This window comes from Nycticebus coucang, chromosome 8 (genome assembly GCF_027406575.1).
Source record: "Nycticebus coucang isolate mNycCou1 chromosome 8, mNycCou1.pri, whole genome shotgun sequence".
Lineage (NCBI taxonomy): Eukaryota > Metazoa > Chordata > Mammalia > Primates > Lorisidae > Nycticebus > Nycticebus coucang.
Window position 1 is genome coordinate 63,383,676 of NC_069787.1, and position 17,941 is coordinate 63,401,616.

At 38.9% G+C, this 17,941-nt stretch overlaps 1 protein-coding gene across 2 annotated transcripts in view; it reads left to right on the plus strand.

Annotated features, from left to right (window-relative positions):
• Nucleotides 1–17,941, plus strand: part of KAT2B (lysine acetyltransferase 2B) — a 119,038-nt gene that overhangs the window by 80,072 nt on the left and 21,025 nt on the right. For both annotated transcript variants that reach the window (XR_008381763.1, XM_053599924.1), the window contains exons 8-11: nucleotides 133–258; nucleotides 3,416–3,552; nucleotides 7,991–8,199; nucleotides 9,464–9,590. Coding sequence is in view for 1 of the 2 variants with exons in the window: in XM_053599924.1 (XP_053455899.1) it covers nucleotides 133–258; nucleotides 3,416–3,552; nucleotides 7,991–8,199; nucleotides 9,464–9,590 (599 nt within the window). In the remaining variant the exon portion in view is untranslated. The remainder of the gene's footprint in view (nucleotides 1–132; nucleotides 259–3,415; nucleotides 3,553–7,990; nucleotides 8,200–9,463; nucleotides 9,591–17,941) is intronic.

Consider the following 17,941-nt stretch of genomic DNA (forward strand, 5'->3'; position numbering starts at 1 on the left):
TGGCTTGTGTTTTGTTAAAAAAGTGAATTCTTTGTGGTATTGGGCAGAAATGGGATGGTGTCATGTACACTTGGTTCTTTGTTCCTTAAGAAAGGAGTCATCTAATTCCTTCTTTTCCTTTTATTGTGGCAGTTATTAATCCTCCTCCTGTGGCTGGGACAGTTTCATACAATTCCAACTCATCTTCCCTTGAGCAGACTGATGGAGGTAGCAGCAGCCCTGCCTGCAAAGCCTCTTCTGGACTTGAGGCAAACCCAGGTAAGCTCTTTGGGAGGGATAATTAAAGGCTGTGACTGGCCCCAGGAATTTAATCATCTGAGGAGTGACAAAGGTAGATCTAGGCCAACTACGGATTGTGCATGTCCAGAATTTTAGTGGCTGGGAATCTTTTTGTTTTAGGCTTCGGGTTTTGTTGGTTTGTTATTGCTATGCCACAAGCCAACGCAAAATGTGGCCCTATTTTTTTAATAGGAAGAAAATGATACAGATTTATTTAATATGTGTACATGGACACCCTCAGAATCCAAAACACAGTCTTGCAACTGTAATAACTTACTCTTGTAGCTCATTCATTTAGCTGGTAGTTGACTGATCTCAACTTATCTCATTCAGTCTTTGCTGGGCTTGCTCATGAGTTTACCCATTGACTCGTGTTTCTCTTCTGGGCTTGGCTTGGCTAGAACATGTAAGCTGAACAAGTCTGCTTCACATACTCCTCATCATCCTCCTAGGACCTCTGGGCTGCCCAGAACATGTCCTTATGGTGATGGCAGAAATACCAAATAATAAGCAGAAGTAGAGTCTCTTGCAGCCTAGGTTCTAGACTGGAAACCATCACCTTTGCCTCATTCTGTCATCTAAAACAAGTCACATGGTAGAACTGAGAATCAAGAGATGGAGAAGTGGAAAAATTTCTTTTATAAGAATAACTGCAATGTTACATGGCAGAGAGTGTGGGTACCAGAATTTGACCACTAATGTAATCTGCCACATAAGCAAAAATGTCTCTTAATCTGGAAGCATTTCAGTTATAGCATGTTTTGAAGGTTGTATTTCTACCTGCAGACTTGGATATCAAACAAATCTTAAATATGTCAAAATTTTGAAATGAGAGAAGTGCCATGAAAGGGAGAGAGAGAGGACTTCTATGAAGTACCAAATATTTAGCGTGTTCCACCATTCTCTCTTCCTCTTTCAAGAGTGTCATCACTAATCAGTGCAGGACCTCTTTGCCAGTGAGTTAGGATGAAGCCTTAGATGCTTTTTCTTTTTCTTTTTGAGACAGACTCTCAAACAGTCGCCCTGGGTAGAGTGCCGTGGCATCATAGCTTATAGCAACCTCAAACTTGGGCTCAAGCAATCCTCTTGCCTTGGCCTCCCAGAGTGCTAGGATTACAGATGTGAGCCACCATGCCAGGCCCTTAGATGCTTTCTTATTATAACACTATTAGAAGTGTATCAGATTTGGGGCATATAAGGTACAAACCTTAGCTATGGAATAAGTAGTTTGCAATATGCTCTGGAGGATCATGAAATTTGAAAACTTACTGGTCAAATGTCTGGCTATGTTCTCCTTTGTCTCCAACAACAACAATATGAGTTATACAAATAAGAACTCCACAAAGGCCATTTAATAAGTAATATGTAATATTTTATGGAAGCATCTTTTGTAGATAAGATACTTTGTATTATTTTGCCCTCTTTAAACTGAAGATAATGAGAATGCCACATGGCAGTGGCACGAATTCATTCATGGCATGAATCTGTTGGATTCATATTTGAGGAATAAATTAGATGTAGACATCTGTAATAAAAATCTAAATAAGTGTAATTATATAATAAATACATGTTATGTCATAAAAACAAAAAACCTGGGAAAACAAACATGAAAGTAGAAAGGAGAAAAATCCACTGTATCATCTCATGAGGAAAGGGGGAGAATGTTCTCTGCTTGGCCTCTCCAAGCTTTGGCCCGATGAGACAGCATCTGCTTCATGGGCTGGTGGCCCTGCTTGCCTTGTGAGGCATCACTTTCAAGAAAAGAAGTCTTGTGAGAGATCACGTGGGCCATTATTTTACAGTGAAAAAATTAAATTCCCCATTTTAATTGTTTATTAAAATAAAATAATTGGTAGTTGGCTGTTCTCTGCTGAGTTTTTCTCAGGAAATTGCCCCTGGCTAAAGAGAGTCATCTCATTCAAGGTTCATGTTTGTGGGGCGGCAGATACCCAAAGACTGGCCCTGGCCTCAATTCAAGACATCTTTGAGGGGCTTTCTCAACTTTAGAGGTTCCTCTCAAGGGATCAACTGAGACATCTGTTGGGACTTGGATAGAGTTCAGCTTCTTGCTCTGTCTGTCCTGCTTCATTCTTCCACTCTCACTGGTCCTCATCTGGACAGCACTGCCCAGTAAATACACTTCCTGCTTGTACATTTCTATCACAGCATCTGCTTCCCAGGAAACCTATACTGCATTGTTACCACTGTATGTTATTTAATGTATATAATATTTTGCATGGAAAATATATTTCATTATCCTTGTGCTTAGATATAAAAATTAATTCATGTAAAAAAAGCTCTTGTTAGCAGTTTGTTTTAAAAAAAATTGAAATAAATAAAGTAAAATAATTCATATTATATTTCAAATATATATAGAAAAAACATACAAAAATATATACACATATATACATATATATGTATTTCAAATATATATAGACATACATAATATACATGCGTGCATATACTTACACAGCCCTGTATTTGTGTGTATGTGTGTGTGTGTCCATGTATATATGTAGGATTCACATAAAATACAAGGAGAAATAATCAAATGAATAGTTGAAGCTTTAAATAAACTTCTTTGAGTAATTCATAGACCAATCAGACAAAAATACTAGTATCTAGAAGCCCTTAGAACATCAATACACTTAAATTAATGGATGTATAGAGATCCCAATTGGAAAATACACATTACATCCAAGAAAACATCACATAATTTACAAAAAAATTGATCTTCTTTAGGTCAGAAAGCTAGTTTCAAAAAGTTTTGATGTTTTATTATCATATGGACCATGTTCACTGACCTCAGAGGCACTATATTAGAGATTATGAACCAACAATAACTAGAATTAGCCCCTTGCAGTTATGAATGAAAAGACTTATATCTTAAGAACTCCCGTACCAAGTTAAAACATTGTCATTGAAGACAGAAAATATGCACGGTCTGGGGTTGGCCATTACTGGGACCTCCCGCGTTTTCTTTCCCACCTTCTACTGCCGCCTCTTCCACTGATAAAGGAAGACTTGACCTCCATACCCATCAATGCTATTAGAGAATTAGTTGGATTAGTTGGTGTATATTATCTAATTTATGTTAAAACCACCCATTGTTTCCTTTTTATTTTGATCCTCATAGGAGAAAAGAGAAAAATGAATGATTCCCATGTTTTAGAGGAGGCCAAGAAACCCCGAGTTATGGGAGACATTCCAATGGAATTAATCAATGAGGTGATGTCTACCATCACGGACCCTGCAGCGATGCTCGGACCAGAGGTCAGCAGGGTAAACCGGGCGGCCAGCTGCTAGCTCTCATGATTGTTCCCCTGGCCACTCCAGCTGTTAGAAATGGGGATGGTAATGCTGAGAGTTAGTGTGTTATGCTACAATGGTTTGCATGTAACCTGTTGGTCAGTCTGGGGAGGGCAGGAACAAGTGATTCCCCATGATGAATATCATACCACAGGGCCACATACTAATAGTGTGACACAGTTGAAGGCATCCTCCTATTTTTTGTTTTTGTTTTTGAGATTGGGAGGCAAGGGGGTTTCACTATGTTGCCCAAGCTGGTTTTGAATGCTTAGGCTCAAGCAGTCTCCCACCTCAGCCTCCCAAGTAGCTGGGATCACATGCTATGGCACCTGACTCCCCTCAACATTTTATTGTAAACAATTTTAAACCCTTATAAATGTTGCAAAATTTTGTGATAAAAATCCATACACACCTCACTTATATTCAGCAGTTAACATTAATGCCACATTTTCTTTTCCTGTCTCTCCTCACACCCCCATCCTGTGAACCATTTGGAACAATTTCAGAGTTAAAAACACATGTCAAAACACTTTACTCCTATTTTTGTGTGAACTTGTATCTCATAAGTCTATTCTCTTATATAACCACAATGCAGTTATCACTTTTAGAAAATTTAGCATGGTTGCAATATTTTGTAAGGTAGAGCTGGCAAACTAAAGCCTGCAAGCCAAATCCAGTTCATTGGCTGTTTTTATACATGAATTTTTATTGATAATACATCGTCCGTGGCTGCCTTACAATGGTAGACTTGAATAATTGAGCTGGGGGCTGTATGACTAGCAAAGCATATAATATTTGTTATCTATCCCCTTACTGAAAAGTTTGCAGACTTTGACACCCCCCCCATATATAACCCATATATAAATCCTCCATATATCTGAGGTTAGGCCCCTTATAACGTTTGTTCTTTTTGTTGAAGGATCAGTTAGAGATTGGAATTCCATTTAGTTGTTATCTCTTCAGCTCTTTAGTCTCCTTTACTCTAAAACCATTCCCCAGTCTCTTGTTTTTATTTTTGTTATTTTTTTATTTCAAGTTAATATGAAAGTACAAATTTTTAGATTATATTGTTCTCACTTCCAAGGTAAAGTTCCAGTTGTAAAAGAACCCCTTGCCTGGTGGTGTGGTATCCACCCACACATTGTATCCATTAGGTGAAATCTTGCCAAATGCCTTCCATCCTCTGCCATTCGCCCAACCCCCTCACTTCTTCCTCCCTCTCCTGCCTCATACTAGACTGTATTTGAGTTTTATTGTTCAAGTGAGTATATCATTTTTTATATATTGGTTCATGTTGGTATTAAGTACACTGGATATTTATTTTTCCATTCTTGCAATACTTTACTAAGAAGAATGTGTTTCAACTCCATCCAGGTAAACATGATAGATGTAAAGTTTCCATCTTTTTTTAATGGCTGAATAGTATTCCATGATATACATATACCACAATTTGTTGATTTATTCATGGGTTGGTGGGCATTTGGGTTGCTTCCATGACTTGTGTGGTGGGATTGCAAACTAATACAACCTTTATGGGAAGAAATATGGAGAATCCTTAAAGATCTAAAAGTTGACCTTCCATTTGATCCCACAATTCCATTACTAGGTATCTACCCAGAAGAACATAATCATTTTACCACAAAGACATTTGTACCAGACTGTTTATTTTTTATTTTCTTATTTTATTTATGAAAAAAAAAATTTTTTTTTGAGACAGAGTCTTGAGCTGTCACCTTGGGTAGAGTGCTGTGGCATCACAGCTCATGGCAACCTCAAAATCTTGGGCTTAAGTGACTCTCTTGCCTCAGCCTCCCAAGTAGCTGGGACTACAGGTGCCCGCCACAATGCTCGGCTATTTGTTGTTGTTGTTGTTGTGGTTGCCATTGTTGTTTTAGTTGGGCCGGGCCAAGTTTGAGCCCACCAACTTTGGTGTATGTGGCTGTGCCCTACCCACTAGGCTACGGATGCCGCCAACACCAGTCTGTTTATTGCAGCTCAATTCCTAATTGGCAAGTTGTGGAAGCAACCCCATCTTTCTTTTTTTGTTTGTTTTTGTTTTTGATCTTTTGCAACACTGACATTAGTATTTTTTTGTATAACATCCTCCTATTTGGATTTGTTGATTGTTTACTAGTGATTAGATTCAAGTAAAGCATATTTGGTACTGTTTTTGTCTCATTACATTGCATCTAGGGGCAGGGTGGTTAAGACCTTTCTCGCAGTTTCTAGGAAATGAGGAAATGGCTTGCAGATTATTTTACAACATTTAAAAAGATTTCTTTAGTGTGGCTCTGCTAGATTAAACTATCAGTTTTTTAATTTGTCATGTCTCCATAGGCATTTATTTTAGGATACTAAAGTTAATTCAGAGAACTGCAATGTTGTAACAGAAAGATGGCAGCCAGGCTAGTATCTTATGCCTGTATTCCTACTTATTTAGAAGGCTGAGATGGGAGGGTTGCTGGAAGCCAGGAGTTCAAGACCAGCTTAAGAAACAAGGAAAACCCTGTCTCTTAAAAAAAAAAAAAAAAAAAAAGATCTCGGCTTGGTACGTATAGCTCAGTGGCTAGGGCGCCAGCCACATTCACCAGAGCTGGTGGGTTCAAACCCATTCAGGCCTGCCAAACAACAATGGCAACCACAACAAAAATAGCCAGACATTGTGGCATGCACCTGTAGTCCCAGCTACTTGAGAGGCTGAGGTAAGAGAATCGCTTAAGCCCAAGAGTTTGAGCTTTAAGGTGTGAGCTGTGACACCACTACACTCTACCCAGGGCGACATAGTGAGACTCTCAAAAAAAAAAAAAAAAGAAAGAAAATCTTGTCCTTTCTGTTTCCTTCTGGAAATCCAGTCTATGAGGATTTCAGGCTAGGTTTTTAGGGATTTAATAAGTTTACAGATGAGCTGAGTTTAGTTTTTTCAGATATGAAATGTGCCTACAGTCATTCATTTCAAAATCGGTTGGGTAGATTTAGTAGTGTGCTGGCCCTGGCTTGTGTTAGCATGTACAAGAAAATCGTTAAATTTTCAGAAATTTTATGAGCTGGCTGTTAAATATGTTGGTAGCTTGAATTTGACCACAGTGGCACCTGGTCACCTGGACAGCCAGCTGCAGTGTAATGAAGTGAGTAAGTGCTATCAGTTAGGCTTTTCTGAGTTGTTTGCTGAGCATTACCTGCACACCAGGGGGTGGATTCAGTAGGATGGGGACCTTAATGTGCTGGCCCGAGGTAGTGCTGCTAGCTATGGTTGAATATGGATGGACAGATACTCTTCCAGAAAGAAAACTGTCCTTCAAAAGAGATGTTAAGAATATAAATGTGGGCTTGGCACCTGTAGCTCAGTGGCTAGGGCACCAGCCACATACATCGGAGCTGTCGGGTTCAAATCCAGCCTGGGCCTGCCAAACAACAATGACAACTACAACAACAACAACAACAACAACAACAACAACAACAAAAATAGCTGGGCCTTGTGGCGGGCACTTGTAGTCCCAGCTACTTGGGAGGCTGAGGCAAGAGAATTGCTTAAGACCAAGAGCAGTGAGCTGTGATGCCATGGTACTCTATCCAGGGCAACATAGTGCAACTCTGTCTCAAAAAAAAATAATAATATATAAATGTGACTGCCACTATTGGGCCTGTAATGAGAAGTTGGTTCTGTCATTCCCAAGTGTCTTTTAAAGCTTAGCTGGATGGGATGCCTCAAAAGAAGGGTTGGCAAACTATAACCCATAGGCTAAATCTGGTCTCTCTTTTTTTTGAGACAGAGTCTGTCTGTGGGTAGAGTACCTGTCACCCTGGGTAGAGTGCTGTGGCATCATAGCTCACAGCAATGTACAATTCTTGGGTTCAAGCGATCCTCTTGCCTCAGTTTTTCTGTTTTTAGTAGAGACAGGGTCTTGCTTTTGCTCAGGCTGGTCCTGAACTCCTGAGCTCAGGCAATCCATGTGCCTCAGCCTACCCGAGTGCTAGCATTACAGGTGTGAGCCACTGCGCCCGGGCTTTTTATTTTATTTTTTATTTTAATAAAGTTTTGTTGGAACATTACTAAGCCCATTTGTTAGCATAATATTTATAGCTGCTTTCACACTGTAACATCAGTGGAGTAGTTGTGGCAGAGACCTATGGCTCACAATGTCTAAAATATTTTCTATCTGGCCCTTTGCAGAAAAGTGTGCTGACTCCCTGTCCCTACCAGGTGCTATTCACGTACACATATAATACTCTGATTTCTCAAAATGGTTACCTGCCTTTCTTAATTTGACTTCATAACTTGTGTGTGCGTGTGTTTAGGATCCTGATAGTCAACAAAGGTGTGAAGAAGAGAAGCCTTGACGTGACCCATCCTCACTGTCTTAAGAGAATAACTCTATGTAATTTCTTCCTGTCTTGATCCCAGACCAATTTTCTGTCAGCACATTCAGCCAGGGATGAGGCGGCAAGGCTGGAAGAACGCAGGGGTGTCATTGAATTTCACGTGGTCGGCAATTCCTTGAGCCAGAAACCAAACAAGAAGATCCTGATGTGGCTGGTTGGCCTCCAGAACGTGTTCTCCCATCAGCTGCCTCGAATGCCAAAGGAGTACATCACACGGCTCGTCTTTGACCCGTGAGTGGGGCTTTGCCCTTCCTTCTTCCTTGTTTTGTCTTTAAATGAAAGAGGAACTACTCAGATAGTGAAAGTCAGCGGTAGTCACCCACGGAACCCTGCAGTCTCCTGTCACTTTGTGGATACAGAGCTGCATCATGCTAATTCCCAGGTCTAAAAGCACTAAGATTAATTTTTCAACAGTTACAGGTTTACTTGTTAATAATAACAAAACTTTATAATTTAAGTTGCTGGTGACTGTCTTGTGCTTCATTCATTATAGTGATGAGAGAATATAAACCCTTAGAAGGTGTTTCACTTTTTTAAATAGTCAAAACGTTCTTGGTTTGGGTATATTAGTTAGGTACCATCGTTCCCCAGGTCTGTTTGTGCTGGGAAAATTATTGGGCTATAAGACAGGTTAACTTTGAAAATTCATTGCTTTAACAACAACAACACAAAAAAGCAAAGAAACAACAAAAAAACTAAATGTCTATAATTGAATGTGCTTTAACATATGTAGCCCCAGCAGGCTGTGTAGACTGTGATCCATACCATGGCGATTCAGAGCAACACTTCCAGGTGTCCTCAAACTTTTTAAACCAGGGGACAATTCACTGTCCCTCAGACCATTGGAGGGCCGGAATATAGTTAAAAAAACAAACTATGAACAAATTCCTATGCACACTGCACATATCTTATTTTGAAGTAAAAAAACAAAATGGGAACAAATACAATCACACCGTTTCATGTGGCCCGCGGGCTGCAGTTTGAGGACCCTGTTTAGACAGAGAGAAGGTCCATTAGGATTCCATAATGCAAGGTTTGGCAAATTACACATGTAGATTTTGTATTCTTTTCCATAATGTTTCTGTAATATTTTGGAGTAAAACTAAACTCTTCAGAGACGAATGCAGTGTTTGACCATGACTTGGCACTCCCTCCCTACTCTGCACCCACTGTGGGTCCCTTGGCATTGGATGAACCCATTTCAGAGCAGTTCCCCGCATACTCTGTTCTCTATTTGTGAACCTCAGACACTTTTCAGGTGGCTGGTATTTTTTTCTGATGGGATGTCTGATGAAGTTTTGTGTAGGCAAGCTTGCTGTAAAGCATCAAGGTAAATAGATGGTGTAGTGAGATAGTGGCTAGATGAAAGAAGTTTTCACAGAAACTCAACATATACCCTGTCTCCCCTACTTCTTGGTTGGTTAATAAGGAACACCCCCCAAAGTATATTTATAACTGAGATAGGTAAAAATTTGACATAATCTTGTTCTTTCAGGAAACACAAAACCCTTGCTTTAATTAAAGATGGCCGTGTGATTGGTGGTATCTGTTTCCGTATGTTCCCATCCCAAGGATTCACAGAGATTGTTTTCTGTGCTGTAACCTCAAATGAGCAAGTCAAGGTAAGGGTAACTCAAGGTCTTAGAAAAAAAGCAGAATATGGGGCTTCTCACTAAAGCTGCAGAGCCTGCCATGTCCAGAGAAGGCTCCAGGTAGAGTTTAGGACTTTCTCAAAACAGTCTTCTCAACTGTATGTATGTGTGTATGAGGAGAGTAAATGTTTTCCTGTACAAATAGGCTTATACCAACACTTTGTTGGATGGGGACAGGAACGTGGACACCGCACAGCTCAATATGCAGTTCAAGTATAGTCTATAGGAAATGAAGCATTATTTGAATATAAGTCTCAGTGCTCATTGTTAATTTAAGCACACAATCAGAAAGAATATGGTTAATGTGGATTAGGAAGATGAGCTGGGCATCTAACACTTCAGAAAAATTTCTTACGACTTTGTCCCTAAAGGGGAAGAAGGACTAAAGAAATTTTATAAGGGAAGTTGCAGAAACATTTAAATAAAATTATAAATTAATTTCCGAAGTATTCATGCAGGATTTAGAATATATTGGAATTTTTCTTTTTTTCCATGTTGCTAATTCACCTTCCCAGTTGTCCTTGGTATAAGTTCTTTCCTCCTCAGGAACTATGTGGGATTTCTTTCTTTTTCTTTTCTTTTCTTCTTCTTTTATTTTTATTTTTATTTTTTTTGGTATTGTAGTTGGTATCTCAGTCTTGCTTGACTAAACTAGACTCTTGGTTAGCAGAAAGAGATCTCATCAAGTCTTTGTCGTGTTCTACTCTGATCCTCTTAGGAAAAGGGAACCAGAAAGTGTGTCCTTAGAATATTACTTATTTAGTATTTTGGTGAGTGGCAGAAAGATGAGCAGCTCGGGATTAGATGGTTACTGAGAAAAATTGTTGGAAGGTTTAAGGCAATGTTGTCCAATAGAAATATAAAGTAACTTGCAAATATGAGCCATTTAAAATTTTCTACTTGTTACATTAAAGCAAGTAGAAACAAGTGATATTAATTTTTAAAATATATTTTATTTTACCCAGCATATCCAACATATTATAATTGCAACAAGTATTCAATATCAAAAGGAATTATTAAGAGCCTTTCTTGTCTTTCTTTTGTACTGTCTTTGAAGTCAAGTGTGTACTTTATACTTACCACATCTTAACTTGGACTGGCCACATTTCAAGGCCCAACTGGCACACGTGGCCAGTGGCTGCTGTGTTGGAGAGTGCAGGTCTAAGGATGTGGTTGACTCCTTCATCTTCAAGGACACAATGCCATTTACCAAAACCAAAAATAAGTCTCTCAAAGCAATCATTCTCTGCTAGAGGGCTACAGCCAGTGCTGTGGGCACTTTTGCTTTCACTAACGGCTTTACTGTCTGGTCACTGTACTAATTATGCCACTATGGGGTATTTCTTCTCAGAAAGCAGAAGGGGAGCTTTTTGTCTTTGACTCATAGCACCAAACATCAAAGGGCAAATGCAATTCAGCAGTCCTACATTTTATCATTCTGACTGGGGAAGGTGAAGACACACATTTGCCTGAAACTGATCTTTGCCTCATTTTCAAGGAATTCTGACAATAAGTCTTTAGATGATACTGTTGCTATATTCATCATTTTTTCCCTCCTAGCCCAAGTGAGAAATGTCCAAATGTCCAGGTGTTTCCAAATGGTTAGAGTTTAGGAACTTACTTAAAGGAAAATTTTGTTTGGCTCTGCACAGGGAGAAGACCTGAAAAATATGTCCCTGGCTCATAATTTTAGAAAAAGACTGCATGATTTTTGTTTTCAAAGATAGCTACACCAAGCACCTTGTTTGGAAAGGTGGATTAAGGTTGACTTGGACACTTTTAGAGATACCAGAGGGAAACTGAAGGCATTTACTTTGAATTGGATTCTTTGTCTTATTGCCCAGAAGGGCAATTTATTTATTTCTTTTCCCCCAAGGCATATAATTTTCAAGAGACGTGAAGGAAGGTGTCCAAGCATCACAAACTCAATAGGAAAAAAGAAAATCACTTCTAGGCAGCTCCTGTAGCTCAGTGGTAGGGCGCCGGCCATATATACCAAGGCTGGAGGGTTTGAACCCGGCCCAGACCAGCTAAAACAATGACAACTGCAACAAAACCAAAAAAATAGCCAGGAGTTGTGGTGGGCGCCTGTAGTCCCAGCTACTGGGAGTGGGTGGGTGGGGTATGAGGCAAGAGGATCGCTTAAGCCCAAGAGTTTGAGGTTGCTGTGAGCTGTGATGCCACAGCACTCTACCGAGGGTGATAGCTTGAGACTCTTTTGTCTAAAAAAAAAAAAAAAAATTGCTTCTTGTGCCTTGAAATTGTAGTCTTAGAAAATGAGGGTTACACATTCAAAACTTAACAGAATGGATGATATTGATGGTGCACTCACACACATGCAAAATGTTAAGAACCTGCTATTTAGTAGAAATAGGAATGGGAGAAACTATTCTTCCATCAGTTTCCCAGTCTTGTCATTGTCCTGTCTCATTAGTTGGTGATGAGTAAACAACTCCTGAGACATTTATTGCTCTAGATATTTACATTTTCATAGGCAGGTGATCTAAGACAAAGCTTACTGGGTTTTGCCAATTTATCAAGACTAGATTATGTGGAAGCCTGCTCCAACATGGAGTAAAATTGAATGGGTCCCTGTGGCAGTAGTACATTCTTATGAAAACAGCAAATTCATAAGTACAGATTTTATTTATTTATTTATTTATTTTTTTTTTCTCACTTTGTTGCCCTGGTAGAGTGCTGTGGCATCATAGCTCAGAGTGACCTCAAACTCTTGGGCTCAGGCGATCCTCTTGCCTCAGGTTTTTTTTTTTTTTTTTCCATTTTTAGTAGACCACTCTTGTTTAGGTTGGTCTTGAACTCCTGAGCTCAAGCAATCCACCTGCCTTGGCCTCCCAGGGTGCTAGGATTACAGGCGAGAGCCAGCATGCCCAGCCATAAGTACAGATTTTAAATGTTTATTTACTATATTAAACATTCGGCTAAATGGAACTTTAAAATTTGTATCAAGTCATTTTAGAGTCTCAAGCTTATATATAAATTCCTGTGAATTCTTTAAATAAGATTTATATGTGACTACATCTTGCTCAAAACACATACAAGACAGCATTTGAGAATTTACTGGAAGCTCCTCACCTGATTTTAAAATGTCTTGTCATCTAAAAAATATTTGGGTATATAACCAATTTGATTATCAAAATAAGTGTTTAAATAAACAGGGACATATCCAGATAGATTTGGAAAAGAATCCTTTCAGTGGCAATTAAAAATAAAGGCATGAGTAGCTGGGCATTGTGGCGGGTGCCTGTAGTCCCAGCTACTCAGGAGGCTGAGGCAAGAGAATCGCCTAAGCCCAGGAGTTAGAGGTTGCTGTGAGCTGTGACACCATGGCACTCTACTGAGGGCAATAAAGTGAGACTCTGTCTTTAAAAAAAAAAAAAAAGGCATGAAAACAAGAGAAATAGTTCTGGTGTTAAAATATAAGTGTTTCCTTATAAGAGGCTTATGTTAATTGTCTCTAACTAAGGAAATGCTTAAGGTATCACTGCTGCTGGTCACAATACTAGAGATAGGAGGCTTAAGTTAAAAGGCACAGCACCTACTCAGAAGCAACTTGGAATCTGGAAAATTTCTTTGGAGAGATGACAAATTAATGGCCACTGATGAACACCATGCAAGTTTTGAAAAGCTATTTACTAAAGAATCATCATTTTGTTCTTCTTGAGTACAATTAATTAGATTGTGGGTGAAGGGGAGAAAATTTCTAGTTCCATTAACTCCTTGTAAGATGGTACATGTAACAGAATCCTAGCTCTCTTGCATCCATTGTGAAAGTGAATTTCATCCAAAGACACATTTCTTACCTAGAAGTTACTTTTCCTATGTACATGCAGTTCTTTTTAACAACTCAAACTTTCCTTTTTCTTCAGTTTTTAAAAAGTTTTCTTTAAGAATAAAGATGCCTGTATTGCCTTAGCTACTTGGGAGGCTAAGGCAATAGGATGACTGGAGCTTGGGAGTTTGAAGCCAGTCTGAATAACATAGAGAGACCCTGTCTCTTAAATTATTTTTAGTTACACAGACATGCACAGTGCATTCTCACATAAAGCAAAAATCCCATTCCCTCTTACCCCTGCCATCTCACAATTTTTGTCAGCCTGGAATTCATCCTTCCAGATGTCTATTGAATTACATACATTGGAATATATCTGTACTGAAGAGGTGACTGTTTTTTTGCTGTTTCTCATTGTTTAAATAAATAGAATTTATATCGTGTACACCGACCTACTTCAAAAAGCATTGTCTTAGACAACTTTAGTGCATATATGGGGTTATTTAAATATATGTTTAGGTTAATTAAATAAAATTTAAAATTTAGTTCCTTATTTAAGTATTCGGTCAATCGTGTGACTGATTTTAGCATATTGGATAGCATGGATAAATCATCATCTATCATAAAGATAGAACATTATCCTTAGCTACTTTATTCTTTTTATTTAGTATTTTGTAATGTGGCTACACTATAATTTATGTAATCATTTCCCTATTGGAAGAGATATATGCTTATTTCCAGTATTTTCTGTTACTATTGGTGCTCTGTGAGGAAACGTTTTTCTGAATACTGAGAAGTGAAATTGCTATGTGGATGCATATGACCAGTCTAAGTTTAAAAATTTATTTCTATTAACCTTTTAGTTGTCCTGCTAATTTACATTTTTGCCAGTGGTAATGGAGAGTATCATTTCTTCGTACCCTTGCTGACACTGTACCATTAATTGTAAAGATATTTGCATGCAGTTGAATGAACTATTTTCTTGTATGGTAGAATGTATTGATTACTATTGAAGTTGAACATGTATTTTATATTTACTAGTAATATTAATTTTTGTTCCTATTGTTTGGCAGTTTTTCTTTTCCTTTTCTTTTTTTTTAAGACAGAGTCTTAAGCTGTCGACCCGGGTAGAGTGCTGTGATATCACAGCTCACAGCAACCTCAAACTCTTGGACGTAAGCGATTCTTTTGCCTCAGCCTCCCAAGTAGCTGGGACTACAGGCGTCCACCACAACGCCCGGCTAATTTCTTTGTTGTTGTCCTTGCAGTCGTCATTGTTGCTTTAGCTAGAGGCCGGGTTCAAATCCTCCAGCCTTGGTATGTGTGGCCGGTCCCCTACCCACTGAGCTACACACGCTGCCCTCCTTCTTTTTTTGACACAGAGTCTCAAGCTGTCATACTGGGTAGAGTGCTGTGACATCATAGTTCACAGCAACCTCCAAATCTTGGGCTCAAGAGATCCTCTTGCCTCAGTTTTTCTATTTTTAGTAGAGCCTAAGCCTCACTTTTTTTTTTTTTTTTTTTTTTTCAGTTTTTGGCCAGGGCTGGTTTTGAACCTGCCACCTCCAGCATATGGGGCCAGCTCCCTACCCCTTTGAGCCATAGGCTCCGCCCTAGGCCTCACTTTTTGTTCAGGTTGGTCTCTAACTCAGGAGCTCAAGTAATCCACCTGCCTGGCCTCCCAGAGTGCTGGGATTATAAGGCATGAGCCACTGTGCCTGGCCGGCAATTCTTCTTTTAGGCTCTTTTTTGGTATTCATCAGATAGAAAATATTCATGTGTTCTTTGCACCTTGAGCAGGGCACCGGCCCCATATACCGATGGTGATGGGTTCAAACCCAGCCCCAGCCAAACTGCAACAGCAACAGCAACAAAAAATAGCTGGGCTTTGTGGCAGGCACCTGTAATCCTAGCTACTGGGGAGGCTGAGGCAAGAGAATTGCCTAAACCCAGGAGTTGGAGGTTGCTGTGAGCTGTGATGTCATGGTATTCTCTACCGAGGGTGATAAAGTGAGACTCCGTCTCTAAAAAAGAAAAAAAAATTGTGTTTCTTTTTGATGCTAAATCTTTGTGGTTGTGTTGTACCTATACCCTCCCAACTTGACATCTATCTTTTATTTCTATCTTAAATTACTTATAATACCTTTATTTTTCATTTTTTTATCTAACTTATGGTATCTTTTTTTTTTATTATTAAATCATAGCTGTGTACATTAATGTGATCATGGGGCACCATACACTGGTTTTATAGGCCGCTTGACACATTTTCATCACACTGGTTAACATAGCCTTCCTGGCAATTTCTTAGTTATTGTGTTAAGACATTTATATTCTACATTTACTAAGTTTCACATGTACCCTTGTAAGATACACTGCAGGTGTAATCCCACTAATCACCCTCCCTCCGCCCATCCTCCCCCCTCCCCTCCCTCTCCCCCTTCCCTCTATTCTTAGGTTATAACTGGGTTATAGCTTTCATGTAGGCCGTGCGCCTGTCTTCTTCAGAGAAGTTTCTCTTCAAGTCCCTTGCCCAGCCTGCGATGGGATCACTTGTTCTTTTCTTGCTTATACGTTTGAGTTCTCTGTAGATTCTGGTTATTAAACCTTTGTCGCATACATAACCTGCAAATATCTTCTCCCATTCTGAGGGGTGTTTGCTTGCTTTACTTACACTGTTCTTGGCTGTGCAGAAGCTTTTTAGTTTGATTAGGTCCCAGTAGTGTATTTTTGAAGCTGCTTCAATTGCCGGGTGGTGGGGGGTGTCCTCCACATAAAATACTCACCCAGACCGATTTCTTCAAGGGTTTTCCCTGCACTCTCTTCTAGTATTTTTATAGTTTCATGACTTAAGTTTAAATCTCTGATCCAGTGAGAGTCTATCTTAGTTAATGGTGAATGGTGTGGGTCCAGTTTCAGTCTTCTACAGGATGCCAGCCAGTTCACTCAGCACCATTTGTTAAATAGGAAATCTTTTCCCCCACTGAATGTTTTTAATTGGCTTGTCAAAGATCAAATAACAGTAAGTAGCTGGATTCATCACTTGGTTCTCTATTCTGTTCCAGACATCTACTTCTCTGTTTTTGTGCCAATACCATGCTGTTTTGATCACTATCGATTTATAGTATAGTCTGAGGTCTGGTAGTGTGATTCCTCCTGTTTTGTTTTTATTTCTGAGTAATGTCTTGGCTATTCGAGGTTTTTCTTGATTGCATATAAAACGAAGTATTATTTTTTCAAGATCTTTAAAGTATGACAGTGGGGCTTTAATAGGGATTGCATTAAAATTGTATATTGCTTTGGGTAGTATGGACATTTTAACAATGTTAATTCTTCCCAGCCATGAGCCTAGTATGTTTTTCCATTTGTTCACATTTTCAGCTATTTCTTTTCTTAGAGTTTCATATTTTTCTTTATAGAGATCTTTCACATCCTTTGTTAGATAAACTCCCAAATATTTCATCTTCTTTGGCACTAGTGTGAACGGAATAGAGTCCTTAACTGTTTTTTCAGCTTGACTATTGTTGGTATATATAAAGGCTACCGATTTATGAGTGTTGATTTTGTAACCTGAGACGCTGCTGTATTCCTTGATCACTTCTAAGAGTTTTGTAGTAGAATCCCTGGTGTTTTCCAGATATATAATCATATCATCTGTGAAGAGTGAAAGTTTGATCTCCTCTGACCCTATATGGATACCCTTGATCACCTTTTCTTCCCTAATTGTGATGGATAAAACTTCCATTACAATGTTAAAGAGCAGTGGAGACAGTGGGCAGCCTTGTCTGGTTCCTGATCTTTGTGGAAATGATTTCAATTTTACTCCATTCAATATGATATTGGCTGTGGGTTTTCTGTAGATGGCCTCTATCAGTTTAAGAAATGTCCCTTCTATACAAATTTTCTTAAGTGTTCTGATCATGAAGGGATGCTGGATATTATCAAAAGCTTTTTCTGCATCAGTTGAGAGAATCATATGGTCTTTGTTTTTTAATTTGTTTATGTGCTGAATTATACTTATTGATTTATGTATATTGACCCAGCCTTGAGACCCTGGGATCAAACTGACTTTGTCATGATGTATAATGTGTTTGATGTGTTGCTGGATTCTGTTTGTTAGGATCTTGTTGAATATTTTTGCGTTAGTGATACTGGTCTATAATTTTCTTTTCTTGTTGGGTCTTTTCCTGGTTTGGGGATCAGGGTGATGTTTGCTTCATAGAACGTGTTGAGTAGTCTTCCGTCTTTTTCTACCTTTTGGAATAGGTTGAGTAATATAGGTACTAATTCCTCTTTAGAGGTTTGGTAGAATTCTGATGTGAAGCCATCTGGTCCCGGGCTTTTCTTTTTAGGGAGATTTTGTATGGTTGATGCTATTTCAGAACTTGATATTGGCCTGTTCAACATTTCCACTTAATTCTGGCTAAGTCTTGGAAGGTGACGTGCTTCCAAGTATTGGTCAATTTCCTTCAGATTTTCATATTTCTGAGAATAAAGTTTCTTGTAATATTCATGAAGGATTTTTTTGAATTTC